Genomic DNA, 18,301 nt, shown 5'->3' on the forward strand with positions numbered 1-18,301 from the left:
ATTTTTAATAATTAAATAAGCTAATTTGTTCTTATACACCTATAATTTGTACACCTCCTAATATCTAAAAATGCTTAGAATACTGAGCTTACATAGTTTCGGTGATTGCACCTTCTTTGTATTCTGTAAATGTCTTAAGTTCTAGATGATTTGATCCTTTTAGCTGGTGGTACTGGAGATGGAGATATAGATATACTATCATTTTTCTTTCGAGAATTTTTCCTTACTAAAATCGTATTGGTACAGAGATTATAAAATATCCGTTGAGTAAATAATATATAATTTTTCAAAATATGACAAAAATTATAATACCTAGGATACTAGATTCTATTGGCGTTGGAGTCTTAACAGCGGTAATTCTTGTAGACTTTCGAGGTGTTTTATTTTCTTCGTCTTCCGATTCACTATTCATTGTGGCATTATTTATCGAGTCTGATTTTTTTTTTCTCGCTATAAGAAAACATATGGTTACCCAAAAGAAATTACGTATAGGTTTAAAAATAAATTTGACTTACAACTTCTTCTGATACTGTTATTTTTAGAAGTCGATCTATTCTCAAAATCTTCATCATTTTCATCCTCGTCTTCCTCTTCTTCCTCCCTTCTGCCTCGCGTTTTCCTCGTTGCTTTACTGGTTTTTGGTACTGGCCTTAGAGGTGGAGGCATTGCCTCGCTGTCTGTGAGTGGCTTCGACGAACCACCATTCTGTTCATTATTATCGGTATTATCTAACAATTCTTTGATTTTTTCTTCCAACTCAGCGCAGGCTACTTTAGCGTCTGGTCGCCGTTTCGCTTGATCAATGATAGAATTCAGGGCTTTTTGCACATCGTCATTATGAATTTTTTCCTTCAGAAGAGGAAGGTCTTTTGTTAGAATTTTAATACCTAGAAATTAAACGTGAAAATATTAATTACCTGGGTATGAAAGTAATTTCATCGTAAAATTGTATCGCAATGAAATATTTACCTTTTGCACTGAACTTCAATAATGAAAGGCAGTATGAAAGATCGCGCCACTGCCTCTCTGAAGTTGCCAATTTAAATCGACTGCACAATTTTTCAATTATACTATCGACCTGCCTATCCTTTTGCAGTAGTCCAAGGATGTACCTAAAAAATCAATCGTAGTTTATTAGTTTTTACGACTTTATAAACTAAAATCTAAAAAGACTTAAAGAATCTTACTTAATGATTTCCTGGAAATTCTTCTCTGACAGCTTTAATTCAGAATCCGAAAGACAAGATAGAATGTCAGGCATAACGTTATAAAGAGCGTGTCCTTTATGTGATAAATCTTTGAACAATTGCTTTGTATCGCTACGAATTATTTCGTTATCATCAACTAAGCAAAGCGCGAGTTGTGCTACTTGTCCTTTCACGCGAATCATTTCACCCAAAATTAAGTTGGATAACATTCTGACGCAGGTGCTTCTGACCGTTAGATTATCGTCTTTGAGGCTGTAAATAAAAGTTATAAATGCAATTTATATAGAGACGTTACATACCTTGTTACAAAAACTTATGAGAAACTCACCGTCCATAGATATGAGAAGTCCAAGGTTCAACTTGGTTAGGGAATCTTGTCATTAGATCAGCTAATCCAATTAAAATATTAGCCCTGATTTGTGGACAAGAAGAACGTTCTAAAATCGTAACAAACAACTGAAGATTCTTTTCGCAAAAGTTTGAGCTTATCGTCATGAATTTGCCCAATGCAATAACACCATAAGCTTGAACCTCTTTGTGACTGTATTTTTCAGGGTGCTGACAAACTTCCAGTATAAGTGGACTAAAAATAATATTTAAAATTATAAATTTATTTAGAGATAGTAATGAGACTAAGTATTTTCCTACTCACAGAAACTTTCTCAAGTATCCATTTTCAGCCAACAACTCCTCTTCCAAACACATGTTAATATGTTCTGCATCAGCATCATCAGCAGTAGAACCCTCCATACTGTCTTCCTGTTCGTCATCATGCTTAGCTCTTATAGATCTGTGCGCGCTGCCCATGATAGTCGATGCATTTGATATAGTGGACATGTTAGATATTCTCGAGGTATTTGACGATGATTTTCGATTTTTAATGTTACTAATTCTCGAACGAACTTCCTTCTTTTTCTCACGCACGGCATTACGACGTTTTAATTCCTTGTAGATCGACTGATCCAAGAGGACTAACTCGCGAATAGCTGTATGTCCGATGACATAGAGAAACCGAGAAAGAAGATGCGAGGGAAGCTCGATATTTGATTCCGGAGCACCGGACGTGCGTATAAAATTGCCAGTTTTGCCGATATGTGCAAGAATATCTTGTAGAATATTTGCTGGCTGGTCAGCGAGCTATTAAAATAAAAATAAAAATAAAATAATCAACTACGCCAATTGAAATAAAAATTAAGCTCTTACATGATAAATGACGTTGATAGCATCTGTTGCAAAAGATGTATATCCATTTTCTTTTTCCTCGAAGATCTTTTCCTTCATGAGGCTGCTGAGTTGGATAAATATTTCATGATCGTTGGGGTACTTGATAGGAGATTTATCTATATCCTTTGAACAATCTTGTTTGATGGACAAGAAAGCTCTGCAAGTATCACGAGCTAGCAAGAGATCGATTTGTGCTCTCTCACCCAGACCAACTTTTATAAGGACATCTAAATTGTCAGTAATGATGTTGGGTTCTACCTGAGCTGCCATTGTTAAAAGCATTAATGCTGATCTGCTTTGTTCTGAAGTTGTATCATTCAACTTTAGAGAAAACATCTCCCACATGACCTGCAAAATTCGATAAAAATAAGTATATACGAAGAAACTCAAGCTCTACAATAAAATTACTCATTACCTTCAAAGCTTCACCATCAAGCTCATTAGTACCCCTCCAAGAAACAACAAGCTTAGAAAGTGCAGCACTCTGTCCGGGCAACATTCCATCTAGCAACTGAATAAGAGCGTAAACAGATCTCAGAGCTTTCGCGCGACTAGTGAGTAACTGTCCAGAATGATCAAGATAAATCTCCTTGTAGACCATAGCCAAATTATCTCGCACTGACTGATCGCGACAAAAGATTTGGAAAAGAGCTTTTCGTACTCCATCTAGTGCTCCCGCAATTTGAAACTGCTTAGCTGCGCCAAGGAAAGAGCATGCTTCAATAGCATCGCCGGGATTTACAGAGTAGAGCAGCTTCTCTACTGTAGGAATGGTTTTTTCCAATTCTGTAGAGAAGTCAAGGCAATTCTGAAAGCAGAAATAATGATTCATTTTAAATTTTGTTGAAGTGTTCTTGTATTTTGAAAATTGCGCATACCTGTAAATACTCTACAAGTTTCTTCTTGACTTTGATTTGATCTAACTTATTAATTTCCTCTTGATCAGTTGTTAGCCTTTTTTTCGTCGATTGTGTTGCTTTCTCATCATTGTTCGTATCATTCTTTTTAGAAGTAGAGTTCATGAAAATTTTGTACATAAACAGTAGTAATGCTTCTTTTTTTGTTTCCTCTGACAAGTTTTTCATTTCCTTGGCGAAACCAGAATGCTTGAACAATTTTTTTAAATATTTGACGGCCTTCCTGCACTTATCTTTCAATATGTAATTCTGAATTTTGTCAAATGTCTCTTTCATGTTAATCTCTTCCAGTTCTTCGTTTTCCACTTCATCATCACTCGGATTATTTCCTGAATGGAATTGGTAAAATTTTTAATTATCTGTCGTTAAAATAAATATAATACACTTTTTAAGAACCCACTTTCTTCTTCTGTAAGCTGATCAATAGCACTTTCAATAAGTGGTAACTGAGTTTTCCATAACTCTTCTTTTTCCTCTTCTGCCTCAGCAGTGTGATAAATCTCAGTTTGGAGCTGCTTCAACTCAGTTTTGGCTTGCTCAAGATTTTGAGCAAATTTCTCTTGATTCATCTTTGAAAGAAAAAAAAACAATCAATGACGTAGTAATAATATTTGTTAAATATTATTTCTTAATTCAGTTTTACCTTGGAAGCAAAAGGATTACTTTGCAAAATAGCACGTAACAGTTGCAAAGCTTGCTTTCTGACATTAGCACTTTTGTCCTCTAATCTCAAAACAGATGCTTTCAATAGACTATTTTGTCTAGATAAAGGTATGGCACCATCACAGCACAGTCTTTGCCATGTTTGAAGCACTTTTGATCTGACATATGCATTGCTATCTAAAATATGTTCCTCTAAATTATCCAAACATTCATCTCTTATAATACGTTTCTCTGGTGGCAACTCTTCACCAGTTAAAACTTTAGCTACAATCACTCCCATCACTCCTATAGCACAATTCCTCATAACGTAACACTGTCAAAGAAAAAATACACGGTAAATTTGCTTGGAATTTTTGTTCCTATTAAGCAAATAAAAACTTACATCCTTGTCAAGAAAATCCATTATATTGTCTAGGATTGGCAACATAATATCTGCTTGTGTCGTTGCAACAGCTTCAAGGAAATTACAGAAATTACGAGCATCTGCTTCTCCAGGTTCACTTTCGCCTATTTCTCTTGCAATTTCTTTGATTAATCCACTGCAACCACATTCAGTTATCATTGTCACAACACCAACTCCAATGGGTACTGCAAGAGCTTCATGAAACTTAGCTAGCTGAATTATTCTAACAACACAGGCTATTCCATGATTGTATTTTTTGACAAGTATGCCAAGAATCTAAAAAATCATTTTGTGTTAGTAATAATAACATTTTGTAATTCGTAATGGTAAATTCTGACTAACTCACTTGGAAAATCAAGTTTCTAACAGTTTTTGACTTTATATCTTTCGTTTTCTCCAATATTTTATAGCAAATTTGACCAATAGTACTGAAATTAGTAGACCAAAAATATTATTAACTGAAATTTAGAACTTTAGAAATGTTTTGTGATTTACCTAACAAATGTATCTTCTACTATAGGTGGTGTCCATAGATTTTTCAAAGGTAATTGCAGCCAACGGTGCAAAATTTCCATTGCCTGTTCTCTTTGAATTTCCCACTCCTCTTCTATATCTGACTTTTGAATATTTTTCTTGCGCTATAAATTATATATATTAATGCATTGAAACAATGAATGCCCTGATAGTATTTAAGCATATATAAATAAAACTAACTTTTCCAATGTTGTCAGCATTGTTACTATTATTGTCAGCTATTTGATCTTCAATAAGGCACAGTGTGGAAGATTTGATATAAGCTAGTATTTTAATAGTCGACAATAAATTCAACTTTTCATTTTGCTCACAATCCAATTCAGGTGATTGTTCAGCTTTCTTCTCTAAGTATCCAATAATGTTTTGTACAACTAAAATATAAATGAATATTAGTACATCTCTTATGAATATACCTAGATGATAAGAATATAACATACTTTTCAAAATCCTGTTGAAAACACGTAACAATATAGACAACTCCAATTTGTTGCCATGAACAATCACTGAGAGAAACAAATCCAGCTTCTCTTGTACAAGCTCAAAAGGTCCCTTTTCTGTCAATTTCTGTTGGTTAATAGCTGTACATATAAATAATATTTAATAATTAATCAGCAAATATTAAATTTATGGTAAAAACAAATAATTCTTTGTTTTCAAAACATTCACCATTGATTTCTTTATTAATCATCTGCAAAGGTACAATATCCCGATGGCCATAATCTGTGAAATGCGTGCGGACAAGCTCATCCTTGTCCAAGGGAATGACAAAATCTTGATTTATCATCTTCAGTAGGTACTATTTGCACTAATCACATGAAAATAAGAATTAGTAGATGTTAGATCTTTAAATCTTTAACTCACACAAGGCACACGACCAGAAACGACAGGTAAACGACGTTTTAACCGCCAAATCGGCAAAATCAAATCCACACTGACACTAGCGCTCATTAGCCGTGGCAAAAGTAAGAAGCATTTTGTCTTGCACTATGTATGTGTGTGTGTGTGTGTGTGCGTACACATACATAATCTGATTTGCTTTGGAAATTGTTTGATAAAAAAGTACCTTTATTAGGACAATTATATTTATAATAGGGCTGTGAAGACTTCGGGTTTCAAAGGCAAATATCTCATAGTTGCAAGTAATAGATTATATAATAATAGGAATAATTTGCCCTAATTGTCTCTGATAAAATCTTTTCGGACTTTACACCATCAATTATTAATGGAATTTTATGATCAATATATTAAAATAAAGACTACAAATTCTCTCGTCATTTTTTGTATTTGCAATTTGTCATCCATGACAATGACCTAGAAGAAAATTAATGTTGGAACGCGGGATCAGTTGGTACCTAAGGGTCTGTCTCCATAGGGCCTGCCTGAGTCCGTCCGAGCCGGCCGAGATTTTTTATGGGCACGCCATCTCTATAATTTCGTGTTCATGCGTTTCTCGTATTGGCTGCGTCCGATCGGGCTCGTTTATGTAAACGCAGCCATTCACTATGAAACTCGCCATTGGATACGAAATTATAGAGATGGCGTGCCCATAAAAAATCTCGGCCGGCTCGGACGGACTCAGGCAGGCCCTATGGAGACAGACCCTAAAAGTAGGTCCACTGTATAGTGTGTGCCTGTGTGCGTACGCGCATATGCGAATGTTATGTAGTACTTTTCATAATAATTCAATTCAGTTGAAAATTGGTAGCAATGCAATTATAAAACATTTTTTTTTAATTAAAAGGATTTCCAGAACTTTTATTTCCCAATTCGAGCATAATTATAGTCAAATAGACTAAATAAGTGGCAAAAAATGGTCATTATTATATTCAATAATAATTAGCTTTCGTCAAAAAATTATAAAAGAAAATACACCAGTTTCGTACCCAATTAAAAATAACCAGAATAAGTAGGATTCCCATTTATCTCTAGACTTAATAATAAAGCTGATTTTAGAGTTTCTATAGTAGCTGAAAAACGAGAAAAGAAAGGCTATGATGCATGAGTTTTCGAATCGAAAAAAAAGCCTTTCCCTACATGGCCCTCGCCACATATGCGCATACGAGGGCGTACAAACGCGTACAAATCGCTAAAAATTTTGATAGTGCCAACAACAGAAAGTTACTACTATTCCTCGCATGCCCCAAACGAACACACTTACTCCCGGAACAAACGTATCATAACCTTCAATAATATAGCGTAGGGCATGCGAGGAATAGTACTAACTTTCTGTTGTTGGCATTATCAAAATTTTTAGCGATTTGTACGCGTTTGTACGCCCTCGTACGCGCGCGTATGCGCATATGTGGCTAGGGCCTATGTGAGCAGAGGCAACGATGCGTTTCATTCGTCAACGCGGCCCAATGATGGTTGACGTAGTCGTTTTAGATTTCGTCCAATCCTGATTTGCCACACGAGCACATGTCGCTTGGTCTGGAGTGCGCGGCTACAGCGGCTCGGGGCTCGACAGGTGGACGGTAAATACCGTATCGTTCGCGGTTCTGGATGTTCCAATGAACAATTAGTGAGAATTCTGCAAGGGACCAATGATTTCCTCACGTGAATTCTAACGTCGCTTGTTGCCTTCAGTTTTTTTTTATTTTATTCATCTCAACGTCCTAAATTCTTTTATCAGTAAGTTTGATTTCGGTTACTCTCTCTGTCTCTCTCTCTCTCTCTCTCTCTCTCTCTCTCTCTCTCTCTCTCTCTCTCTCTCTCTCTCTCTCTCTCTCTCTCTCTCTCTCTCTCTCTCTCTCTCTCTCTCTCTCTCTCTGCCACCTAACCAAATTTGACAATAAACGACGTGTGATATACTTTCTCGCGAAGAGAAAAGAGAAAGCCATTTTTTCTATGACTTTCAATAAAATTGTTCAATCGACATTTCGTGCTGTTATAGTGTATTTTTTCTTAACATCGTTTCATGTTGAGACAGTTTAATGCTTCAATTATTCGGTTTTAAAGCAAACGTTTTGTAGCGTCTACTTCGGCGACACGATTTCTGCTCAATGTTAAAAATTATTCTTTTTGTCAATAGCGTTTGTTAATGTTAGTATATAAAAAAGGAATATCAGTGAAGTAGCAGGTAACGAATTGGTCATGTTAAAAAAGTCGATATGTGTAATGTATAGCTTCACTAGTGTAAACTTCTAGAATTCAATAGTAATTGAAAAATATCTTTTTTCAAATAATGTAAATATCTACATAATGAAATATATATGTAAAATCTATTACTTGTGAAATAAAAGTAATGTAGAATAGCTATTTCAAATATAAAATATCTATCAAATATAACAGTGTATAAAAGACAAAAATTTAATTAGACATTGTATTTCAAGAACAACATGGCAAACTGCAAAAAATCATCCGTTCTTTTATTGTTGCTCATTTCCATTGGCTTTATGACCAGTGAGACCTATGGAATTGCTGTTATGAGTGTTGATCTTGGTAGTGAATGGATGAAAGTTGCCATTGTTTCGGTAATATCTATTTAATCAACATAATAATTTAGTTAGCATAATTCTTTGAAACAAACTAATAAATGTTTTAACTTATAGCCAGGAGTTCCCATGGAAATTGCTCTAAACAAAGAGTCAAAGAGGAAAACTCCAATGGTTATATCTTTTAGAGATGAAGAGCGGACATTTGGTGAAGATGCCCAAGTAGTAGGCACTCGTTTCCCGAAAATCAGTTTCCAATATATCTTGGATTTGGTGGGTAAATCAATTGAAAACCCAATAGTCCAGCTGTTCATGAAACGCTTTCCATACTATGATATTGAGTCTGACAATGAACGTAATACAATAGTCTTTAGAATAGATGAGAAAACAATCTACACTCCTGAAGAGTTGTTAGCTCAAATCTTACACAAAGCTCGGGAATTTGCTCAAAATTCAGCTGGTCAGAAGATTAATGAAGCTGTTATTACTGTTCCTGGTTTTTTTAACCAAGTTGAACGTCTGGCTATTCTTCAAGCAGCTGACCTTGCCAACATTAAAATATTGCAATTGTTCAATGACTATTCTGCTGTTGCTTTGAATTACGGCATTTTCAATCGTAAGCAGATCAATGACACAGCTCACTACGTTATGTTCTACGACATGGGAGCCAGTAGTACTACAGCTACTGTTGTTGGCTACCAGAATATCAAAACCAAAGAGAGAGGTTTTCTTGAGACTCATCCACAAGTCAGTATTCTTGGTGTTGGCTATGATCGTACCTTGGGTGGTTTGGAAATGCAAATCAGACTGAGAGATTACCTTGCTAAGGAGTTTGATGCTATGAAGAAAACTTCAAACTCAGTTTTCAAAAATCCGAGAGCTATGGCTAAACTTTTCAAAGAAGCTGGACGTGTAAAGAATGTGTTAAGCGCTAACAATGACCATTATGCTCAGATTGAAGGAGTTATTGATGAGAAAGACTTTAGATTGCAGGTAACCAGAGAAAAGTTTGAAGAACTCTGTGTTGACTTGTTTGAAAGAGTAGCAAATCCAGTTAAAACCGCTTTGGAAACTTCAGGTATATGGTTCAAAAAAAAAAAAAAAAATACATCTATTAGTGAAAAACTTTCCCATCATTTAAGTCTAACGTAATTTTTTTTATAGGCTTAACCATGGATATAATCAGTCAAGTAGTATTAGTAGGAGCTGGTACCAGAGTACCGAAAATCCAAGAAAAATTAAGTGCTTATCTTAAAACTGAGTTAGCCAAGAACATCAACGCCGATGAAGCTGCTGCTCTTGGAGCCGTTTACAAGGCTGCGGATCTCAGTCAGGGTTTCAAAGTGAAGAAATTTATTACGAAGGATGCCGTATTGTTTCCTATTCAGATCGTTTTTGATAGAACTGTTGAAAATAATAAAGTTAAGCAGGTAATTTATCAATAAATATATAAATTTTTACGTTATGTCATTATTTAATTGTAAATAAATTTCCAGGTTCGAAGGACCCTATTTAGCAAAATGAACGCATATCCACAAAAGAAAATTATTACCTTCAATAAGCATAATCACGACTTTTCGTTCGACATTAATTATGCCGAGCTAGATTACTTGTCCAAGGAAGAAATTGCGTAAGTTTGAAAATGAAAAATAAATCCCTAACCCTACGATTGGCATCTTTTCAATTATTAATCGTTACAGTGCTATTGGTAACTTAAATATCTCTACAATATCATTAAGTGGAGTTGCCGAAGCAATGGCAAAACATTCGAAGGAAGCAGCCGAAAGTAAGGGAATCAAAGCGCATTTTGCCATGGATGAGAGCGGCGTATTGAATTTAGTTAATGTAGAGCTTGTATCGGAGAAAACAAGCGTCGTCGAAGAAGAAGGTGCTTTCTCAAAACTTGGTTCAACAATAAGTAAACTCTTTTCTGGTTTGTTCTCAGCAATTGTGCTCTTGACTAGAGATGGATACTTAGTTTCTTTTTTTTTTGTAAATCTTTGTATTGCTTTCTATTGCATGAACGATTATTTTATACAATGTTTTTAATTATGTTATCCACCTCTAGTCCTGACTCGAAAGTTCAATTGGTTATAACAAACACACAAGCACTATCATAATTTATATTATACTTCTACCTTTTCTTCACTGTTTACCATTGAATTTTCGAACCAGAAATAAATGTATTAATTTTTTCGTTATTTTTAACGTGCATGTTCATTTATTAGGATCGGAAGCTAAAGAAGCTGAAAAGGTTACACTGCCACCAAAAGATGATATAAGACCTGTTTATGAAGAGCCTGATGAATATCCAGAACCAAAGAAAGAATCTGATGAAAAGGCGAAGGCCGAAAATGAAACAAAATCTCCCGAAGGCCAAACGGAAAACAAAACTGAGAAAATAGAAAAAGAAATAAAACCAACTATTGTTACTCTTAAAGAACCAATCAAAGCTCACGAAGACAAGCTTGGACCAAAAACTCTTTCTGAAGACAAGTTCTTAGTTTCGAAAGAAAAGTAAAATGATCAATATTTTATCATTTTCAGAGCACAATACGGTTTCATTACAATAATCTTTCAAATAAATAATACTTTTCAGACTCTCATCTTTGGACAAACATGAGAATGAAAGAGTTCGTCGTGAAAGCGCTTTGAATAGCTTGGAATCCTTCGTAATTGATGCGCAACAAAAATTAGAAACTGAAGAGTATCAGAATGCTCTTGTACCTACCGATGCCGAGAAGATCAAGAAAGCTTGCAATGAAGTTTCGGAATGGCTTTACGAGGAAGGTTTTGGTGCAAGTGCAGATACCTACGAAGAAAAGTTGTACGAATTACAAAAACTGACGGCTGATGTAAATGAAAGAGTGTTTGAGCATAAAGAGCGACCAGAGGCCTTAAAGGGGATGCTTTCAATGATTAATGGAAGCAGAACGTTCTTAACTAACATGAAGAATCTCAATGTTTCTTCTGAGATTTTCACTCAAATTGAAATAGAAACTTTAGAAAAAGTTATCAATGAAACAGAGGTAATTTTCAATTATATTTTTAACAATATATAAATATTAATTTTAATTTGACATTTTTAGGAATATCACGCTATGGTTATCAAAGCATCATCTGAGATGAAGTTATACGAACCCGTGCTTCACAAAGTTCGCGATATCGCTAATAAGATGGCTATGCTTGACAGAGAAGTAAAATACTTGGTAAACAAGGCTAAGATTTGGAAACCAAAACAAGAACCAACATCGAACAATGCAGAAGAAATCAGTGAAAATAAAACGAACGCTAGTGCCAGTGATGACAAGAAAGAATTTTCTGGGAAAAGAGGAAGGGATGAGGCTGAAACGTTAGAAGCAGAGGAGACTTTGGAATTGCCTATAAGTGATACAGCAGAAGCTGAGGATGATGATTCTAAAGTTGAACATCAAGAGCTCTAAATCCATAATTTATTAAGAGAAAATTTAGGTATTTTTCAATGATAGATTTGAAGATTGAAATGTTTGATGATCAACTCGTTAATCACTTTTCTGAAGAATGAAATTCTGAATGGTTTCAGTTATTGACTGGATGAAGAGTGTTTCTGTTTAAATAAATTTTTATCAAGCACATTCAATTTTCTGCAGACAAGACTAAAACATTTTTTATACTTTGACGTTAATTTGGTAACTTTATTAATTAATGGTATCTTTCTACTAAAAAACTAAGAATCACGTATTTTGTATAATTTATGTTCTGATACATCCACAGTGTTAGGGTACTTGATTACATCAAGCCTTCCAATAATTTTTATTGCATGCTTAAATGTGAACATGTAATATTTCACATGTTATTTGTGTGGATAACGCGATTTTGATAAACAAAAAAAATGTAAAATGTAAAAGTGGTATTTAATGTAAATTTCATCTGCATGAATCGTTCAAAAAATGTATGAATGGAAGCATTTTTGTGTGGTTAAATATAGCACGTTTATTAGAAATATTGTCATCATTTAATGATGAGTAAAGTGATAAACATCTAGAAGCTTCAAAAAGGTGCATTATCAGACTTTTTCAATACAAAAAAAACTTCCTTCTTAAAAAATGAAAGATTCATCCTCTCTAAATGCGTACTTAAAAGCATTTTTTCATTGTTCCATCTATGATAAACAGACAAATGAATCTTAAATGAATTTAGTTAGATAATTATTTCTAATTTTTAAGTTTCAATGAATGTAGCGAGTTGATTTGTTTTTCTGATAAAAGTATAGTGCAAATATGCTGCAATTATATATATATATATTCATTCCAATTAAACTAAATATGGCGAAAAAATTTTGTTATTTATTATTCGGAGTGAATAAATTTGTATTTATAAAACTGAAAAACTGAAAATAATTTTTTATGTATTTTATACCATTTCCATTCCAAAATTCTACTTTTATTATCTATTTTGCACATCTGTAATATGAATTAATTATTCAACCAGACTGGCATATTGCACCTATGTGCACGTGTGTTTTGTGATTGATATAGATAAATATCACGTGACTGTTCTTAACCTTTGAAATCATAACTAAGATATGTTAAAAAATTCTCAGTTATAATTTTTACAGTTAAATTTTTCGTATGGCTTATAGAAATTTGTTTAAATCATTAGTAAAAAAATTAAATTGTGTATCTCCTATTTTACTGGTATGTTTTGCAATAATTTTTTTTCTAGATAAGTAATCAAAATTTAAATTTATTGATGTCTTATTCTGTACTATATTTATTATTATAATTATAACAGAGACACTCAAAGTTTTTAGAATATTATATACTTTCATATGATTCTACAATGATATGAGTAATTATAGTTGATTTTTTTATACAGTATGCAACAACAACATTTTCATTTTCTGAACCACCCAAAGATCCAAGCAATGAACAGAAACTACTTTTTGAGGATTCAAGTACTAAAAAGCTCACTTATGATTACTTAATCAAACAATCAACAGTAGATGCTGTGAACACTGCCTCGCAAGCTCTGACAGTCACTTATGTAGCAATTGAAGCAACTAGTAAGGAGTACAGGTAATTAATTCAATTCTATTATACATTTATAATGGAATGCATGGAATATTAAATCTATTTTGTTTATCTTTAGGGAATTATTAACAAAATTAATTGTACTTATGAATGAGGCTGTATCTCGTGAAGTAGATGATAATCATTGGGATGAAATTTTAGAAATTAGGTATCAAATGCAGACAAAAAAAACAAATACTATTGGTAATTATCCGTCTATTCTACAGTATTAAGGCTAAATTATAAACAATTTCATTAACTAATTTTATTTCTTGAGAAATTCATAAGCTATATGGATTATGTACATAAAATGGCTGAAGCTGCATCAGAAATAAGTTTTCTAGCAGGTCTAGATAATTTATCAATATCCATGACATCACGCATAGATGATGCCTTAGTTAAAATACAAACAGAAAAAAATAATAACAGTCAATTGGAGGAAGAATATCTACAAGTACAAAAAAAAATCTATAAACAGTAGTAAATATTAAAATATTTTTTTAAATTACATAAACCAAAAATATCTGTTAATTATATTTACTTGTTTTCAGCAAAAAAACAAAACAATGAAAGCCAAGAGGAATATAAATAAAAAATACTAATTTATGCTTGTTCAATAAATTTTTTGGAGTTCTGACTGTTTTTATTTACACTATTTTATACAAAACTTATTTAATAAAGTTTCATAGTTGAATCTAAATATCATTGATCACATTACATATCACCATTAATTGAAATGTTTTAAGCAACATTCATTCATCCAAATGTATAGAAACAATGTGACGTCCGGGTACCATAACAAGTCCTAATGCTCTGGCTTCAGAGTTTTCTGATAAATATTCAGAACACAATCCTAGTATAACATTGGCATCTCTATCAGTACACAAAAAAGATCCAGTCAATATTCGACCATCAGTCATTTTAATCCTCAAATTCTGATTTAACCAAGCTTTCAATGCTTGTCTTCCTGGAGTTAATTTCACAGGTGTATCCTATAAAATTAAAAACAAATTAATTCTTTTCTATTTTTTGATAAGTTTTAAGGTTCTATAGATTTCGGAAAACAAAGATACATAAAAAATGAATACTAACATCATTTTTGACTTCACCATTTTCACTGACTTTTTCATCATTTGTCATCGTTGTATCACAATTTTGTTCTTTTTCTGTCATATTAATGAAGAAGCAACGATTTTCTAAAAATGTTTTCAAGTAATTTCAAATTTGTCACAATTAAAATAGTTAACTAATTTGTTCTTCAATCGACATTTTTTTTTAATAAAATAAAATAATAAATTACTTATTCAAAATAAAAATCCAAATAATTGCACTATTTTGGATATAAAAACAGGAGGGCCGAAAACTGGAACTGAACCAAAAAGAGAAAACATTGAAGTATTGAATACAGATCATAGATGATACAGATGAAAATTCAAGAGAATGACTGAAGTCTGAAGATGATTTATTAATTTTATATATATATATATGTATATATATATATATAGAGAGAGAGAGAGAGAGATATGACAATAATGGCTGATAGTGTTGCCATCTGAATCTTAATTTCTAAAGTACAATTTGTCAGAGACTAGAATGTAGAAAGGTCGAAAAAGTTAGCACCCAGAATCCTTTTTTTTAAGCTAATCGATAAACTAATTATGCCGTTAGATATTTCGTCAGGATAGCAACAACTTTTCTCTTTGTCGTTTGTTGGTTCGTCCACTGGAAATCCTTAAAATTAATAAAATAAGTCTTGGGTGCTGGCCTTAGCACCCAAACCAAAGTTGCGGTCAAACCTAGAAAATATTAAGTAAAAAAAATTCGTAAGTAAATCGATCGTTAGTTCGTCTTACGAACTAACAGCACTCAAAATAAAATCATGACTAATTTGATTATTTAAGCAACTAAAAATAAAAAACTGTTTCGAATATTGGCTCACGTTCAAACGCCAAAGCGCGGTACGCATGCTTCCTGAATTATCCCCGCCGGTACCCGAACCCCCGCTCTTATTTGTTACTACACCTGTTTGATTTTAATACATCAGATCAAATCAAACTTTATAGTAACATTAGTAAACATTAGTAACTAGTACCTATTGTCCGATCAATGGGTAAATGGAATTTAAAAAAGTTACGCTTCGCGTATTAATTACTCAAGTACGTAAGGAATTGTTCAACAGTGGCACTGGTAACTAAATAGCACACGAGCACACCGGTTTTTGTTTGAACACTTTTTTAACCTAAAAAAGTAGCTATTGTGATAAATTCATACTAATATTTAGCAAAGTGCACTTTTACAGTCTCTTATGAGATCTGTTGGAGTATTAATATTACAAGATTTAAAAAACAGTAGTACATTTCATTGGAATTGTGAATAATTATACGATTACTTGCAATAAATATGCATAGAAGAATCTTGCTTTTGCAAAGTACCCTGCCTAGCGATTGGATAGAGAAGAAAACTCTTGACAGGGCAGACAGATTACCTTTGATAGAAAATTTTACAGACAGTGTTTCAATTAGAGAAGGCAAGCTACTACGTGATTGGGATAGAGAAGACGATGCAAGATTAGCAAAGAGAATGCTCATTGAGGTTTGTATTCAGTTTATTGTTTCAGCAATAATCTGTGAACGAATAAAGCATATATTCAATGCATTTCAGGTATATTGCTGTAGACTACAAAAAGCTCAACCATTAGGCCATACATTGTGGCCAGCAATGGCGTGCACAATGCCTGTTAGGATGGATACCATATCACAATCCAAATAACAAAAATTCTCTTAGACAGCAACCCTAATAGAAGTCTGTGGTAGCTATGTGCTTGAGAGTTGTCTAATGACAATCGAGTTGGTAAGTGGCAATCAATTTTTTTCTAGCTCATAAATTAGATTTTCTTTATTAAGAATATTTTTTATTTCATCTTATAGAACGCAGTGGCCAAATACGAGTAGTCCGCTGAGCAGCTGCAAACTACGAGGATTTTTGCCTAGTAGAAAAGAAGCAGTGCAATTTTGTCAACACGATGACCAGCCTTGGCAAACCACGAAACCCCCGGTACGGAGACTGCAAGTCGTTATCTACACTTTGTGAGTCTCAAGTTCGTTATCGGTAGTTTCAATCACGCTTTAAAAACGGAAAACGGTATCAAGTTCAATTTAAAGCCCAATTGCACTCATATGATAATGTTAATGTTAATTTTCTATTTTTCATGACATACGACCCTTGTGTCAAAATATAAGTATATTTGAATATCACACAGTGATATAATATTAACCATGTTTTTTATTAACAAGAATTTCTGGATTATCACTTAATTTAAGTGGAAAATTGACAATGCAATATTTTTAATTACATCAGTTGCAAACAAAACTCGTTTTTGCCAAAACGATGAAGAATAAATAAAATTCATTTTAAAAAGCTCGCGCCAACTTGCGTGTGTGATGCGCTAGTTCGCTATTGGAGCGCACAAGTATGGCTCAGTTTTGGGCGCGTGTTCTTAGAACTTTCAATCTTGTTGTTTGTCATTTGATCCATTATAGTGCATTTAGAGAACGGCGCGAGCAGTTTCACTTTGATATCTTGATAATCGCCTTAAATTATCTAGTTGCAATAACAAAAGCCTGCGAATCTCTAGAGAGAATGTGGAAGGTGAAACCTCGTGTTCGGGAATAATCGTTAATTTCAGTGATACTACTTGCAGGAGCAGATGATGACTGCATCGACGTTTAATCCGGAATGAGTTTTGGTTACTCGTCGTGAAGGAGCCATTGCAGCATGTGAACAGTTGACAATTTGGAAATTCGAAGAAGCATTTCAATGACAACAACTGCATCATGATGCTATGGTATGTGCAACAATTATCATCACGTGCTTAACTAAATGCATTTATCCAACTCAGATATTCATTCTTTCTCTCTCTCTCTCTCTCTCTCTCTCTCTCCTCTCTCTCTCTCTCTCTCTCTCTCTCTCTCTCTCCTCTCTCTCTCTCTCTCTCTCTCTCTCTCTCTCTCTCTCTCTCTCTCTCTTCAATTTTCATTATTCAGTACTGTGATTCCATTTATAGCGCTGTGATCTCAACTTATAATTTTCAATTTTACTTTATCTCACTCGTACGTTTATTTTGGTACTATTCCCTTATACCAGCAGCAATTCTCATTACTACCTTATATGATTTTTCAGATTCCTTGACGTACAAAGTCTTTTTTTTCTCAACAATCAACTGCGACTTCTCATCGTCGAATGAAAACTAGCTCGGTTTGTGACTTCATTAATTGTTTGTATTTTTAATTATTCCATCATAATAACGTTACATTAGTGTGATTGTTAATTTCTTCATTTCTTTATTTCAGATATCACAAGAATATTTGCTACTCGAGAAACACGGTTCATCAACCCTTGTACATTTGACACCATGAAAAGAGGAAATAAATCTAAGGGTTTTCAAAGAACTGTTAAAAAGAAGGAGAGAAAAATAAATTACGATCAGAATGCTCAAGCCTCCTATCAAGTCGAATTGACAGAAGATGAGTGGAAAGAAATGGAACCAAATCCTGTCTCATGGAAATGTAGAAATACGTTTAGATTAAAAAAGATATGGACTCATATGATTGTATATAAACTCTTTTCACTTCACAAAATACCATGTCCGTTCAAATTTAAGAAGCATCATTTCCCAGTGGTTCCCAACAGCCTTTATTTTACTTTTTTTGGTAATTGTGAAGAATGTGGTAATCCAATATCTGGTTTTATGCAGCATGAACCTCAGAAAAATTCTCCAATTACAATAGAGATAAGTACCCATGACACTCGCAATCTCATCCATGAAACTAGCACTCATCTTGCTAATGAGCGAAGGATCAAGGAAGGA

General features: G+C 33.6%; 3 protein-coding genes and 1 pseudogene across 6 annotated transcripts; 2 read left to right on the forward strand and 2 right to left on the reverse strand.

The window, feature by feature from the left end:
* Positions 1-90: 90 nt before the first annotated feature.
* On the reverse strand, positions 91-5,836 carry LOC131674481 (condensin complex subunit 1). Its single transcript, XM_058953186.1, has 18 exons — positions 5,616-5,836; positions 5,387-5,527; positions 5,130-5,320; positions 4,911-5,053; positions 4,762-4,843; positions 4,395-4,691; positions 3,993-4,325; positions 3,750-3,918; positions 3,311-3,678; positions 2,848-3,240; positions 2,412-2,780; positions 1,861-2,345; positions 1,537-1,791; positions 1,188-1,460; positions 970-1,112; positions 516-887; positions 313-450; positions 91-226 (listed from the first exon to the last, which is right to left on the reverse strand). Exons 1-18 carry the CDS (start codon positions 5,731-5,733, stop codon positions 135-137), a joined length of 4,362 nt encoding a protein of 1,453 aa, XP_058809169.1. The 5' UTR covers positions 5,734-5,836; the 3' UTR covers positions 91-134.
* Positions 5,837-7,317: 1,481 nt separating this feature from the next.
* LOC131674483 (hypoxia up-regulated protein 1) lies at positions 7,318-12,739 on the forward strand. Of its 4 annotated transcripts, none has more exons than XM_058953190.1 (9): positions 7,318-7,580; positions 8,282-8,422; positions 8,501-9,461; positions 9,548-9,813; positions 9,880-10,013; positions 10,084-10,301; positions 10,612-10,900; positions 10,983-11,412; positions 11,473-12,739. In XM_058953190.1, the coding sequence occupies exons 2-9, from the start codon at positions 8,288-8,290 to the stop codon at positions 11,824-11,826; spliced, it is 2,787 nt and encodes a 928-aa protein (XP_058809173.1). In that variant the 5' UTR covers positions 7,318-7,580; positions 8,282-8,287; the 3' UTR covers positions 11,827-12,739. The 4 variants fall into 4 exon arrangements, with proteins under 4 accessions (XP_058809173.1, XP_058809171.1, XP_058809174.1 ...); XM_058953188.1 differs by having other exon boundaries at positions 7,319-7,580; positions 10,084-10,316; XM_058953191.1 differs by having other exon boundaries at positions 7,320-7,580; positions 10,084-10,271; positions 11,473-12,738.
* A 180-nt stretch (positions 12,740-12,919) lies between these two features.
* Positions 12,920-14,120, forward strand: LOC131674489 (uncharacterized; annotated as a pseudogene).
* Positions 14,046-14,871, reverse strand: LOC131674491 (N-alpha-acetyltransferase 38, NatC auxiliary subunit). The gene is made up of 3 exons (XM_058953201.1): positions 14,735-14,871; positions 14,527-14,630; positions 14,046-14,426 (listed from the first exon to the last, which is right to left on the reverse strand). Exons 2-3 carry the CDS (start codon positions 14,605-14,607, stop codon positions 14,187-14,189), a joined length of 321 nt encoding a protein of 106 aa, XP_058809184.1. The 5' UTR covers positions 14,608-14,630; positions 14,735-14,871; the 3' UTR covers positions 14,046-14,186.
* Between the last annotated feature and the right edge of the window lie 3,430 nt (positions 14,872-18,301).

This window comes from Phymastichus coffea, unplaced genomic scaffold (assembly GCF_024137745.1).
Source record: "Phymastichus coffea isolate CEN01 unplaced genomic scaffold, Cenicafe_Pcof_1.1 PCOF00248, whole genome shotgun sequence".
NCBI lineage: Eukaryota > Metazoa > Arthropoda > Insecta > Hymenoptera > Eulophidae > Phymastichus > Phymastichus coffea.

Excerpts from the sequence above, each read along its gene's own strand:
- LOC131674481 (XM_058953186.1), bottom strand. The coding sequence starts at position 5,733 with ATGATAAATCAAGATTTTGTCATTCCCTTGGACAAGGATGAGCTTGTC. Across the intron at positions 3,919-3,992 it reads GTAATCCTTTTGCTTCCAAG|ATGAATCAAGAGAAATTTGC; the intron begins GTAAAACTGAAT and ends TTTCTTTCAAAG. Across the intron at positions 451-515 it reads TAACAGTATCAGAAGAAGTT|CGAGAAAAAAAAAATCAGAC; the intron begins GTAAGTCAAATT and ends GTTTTCTTATAG.
- LOC131674483 (XM_058953188.1), top strand. The coding sequence starts at position 8,288 with ATGGCAAACTGCAAAAAATCATCCGTTCTTTTATTGTTGCTCATTTCC. Across the intron at positions 8,423-8,500 it reads TGAAAGTTGCCATTGTTTCG|CCAGGAGTTCCCATGGAAAT; the intron begins GTAATATCTATT and ends TTTAACTTATAG. Across the intron at positions 11,413-11,472 it reads AAGTTATCAATGAAACAGAG|GAATATCACGCTATGGTTAT; the intron begins GTAATTTTCAAT and ends TGACATTTTTAG.
- LOC131674491 (XM_058953201.1), bottom strand. The coding sequence starts at position 14,607 with ATGACAGAAAAAGAACAAAATTGTGATACAACGATGACAAATGATGAA. Across the intron at positions 14,427-14,526 it reads ATGGTGAAGTCAAAAATGAT|GATACACCTGTGAAATTAAC; the intron begins GTTAGTATTCAT and ends TTAATTTTATAG.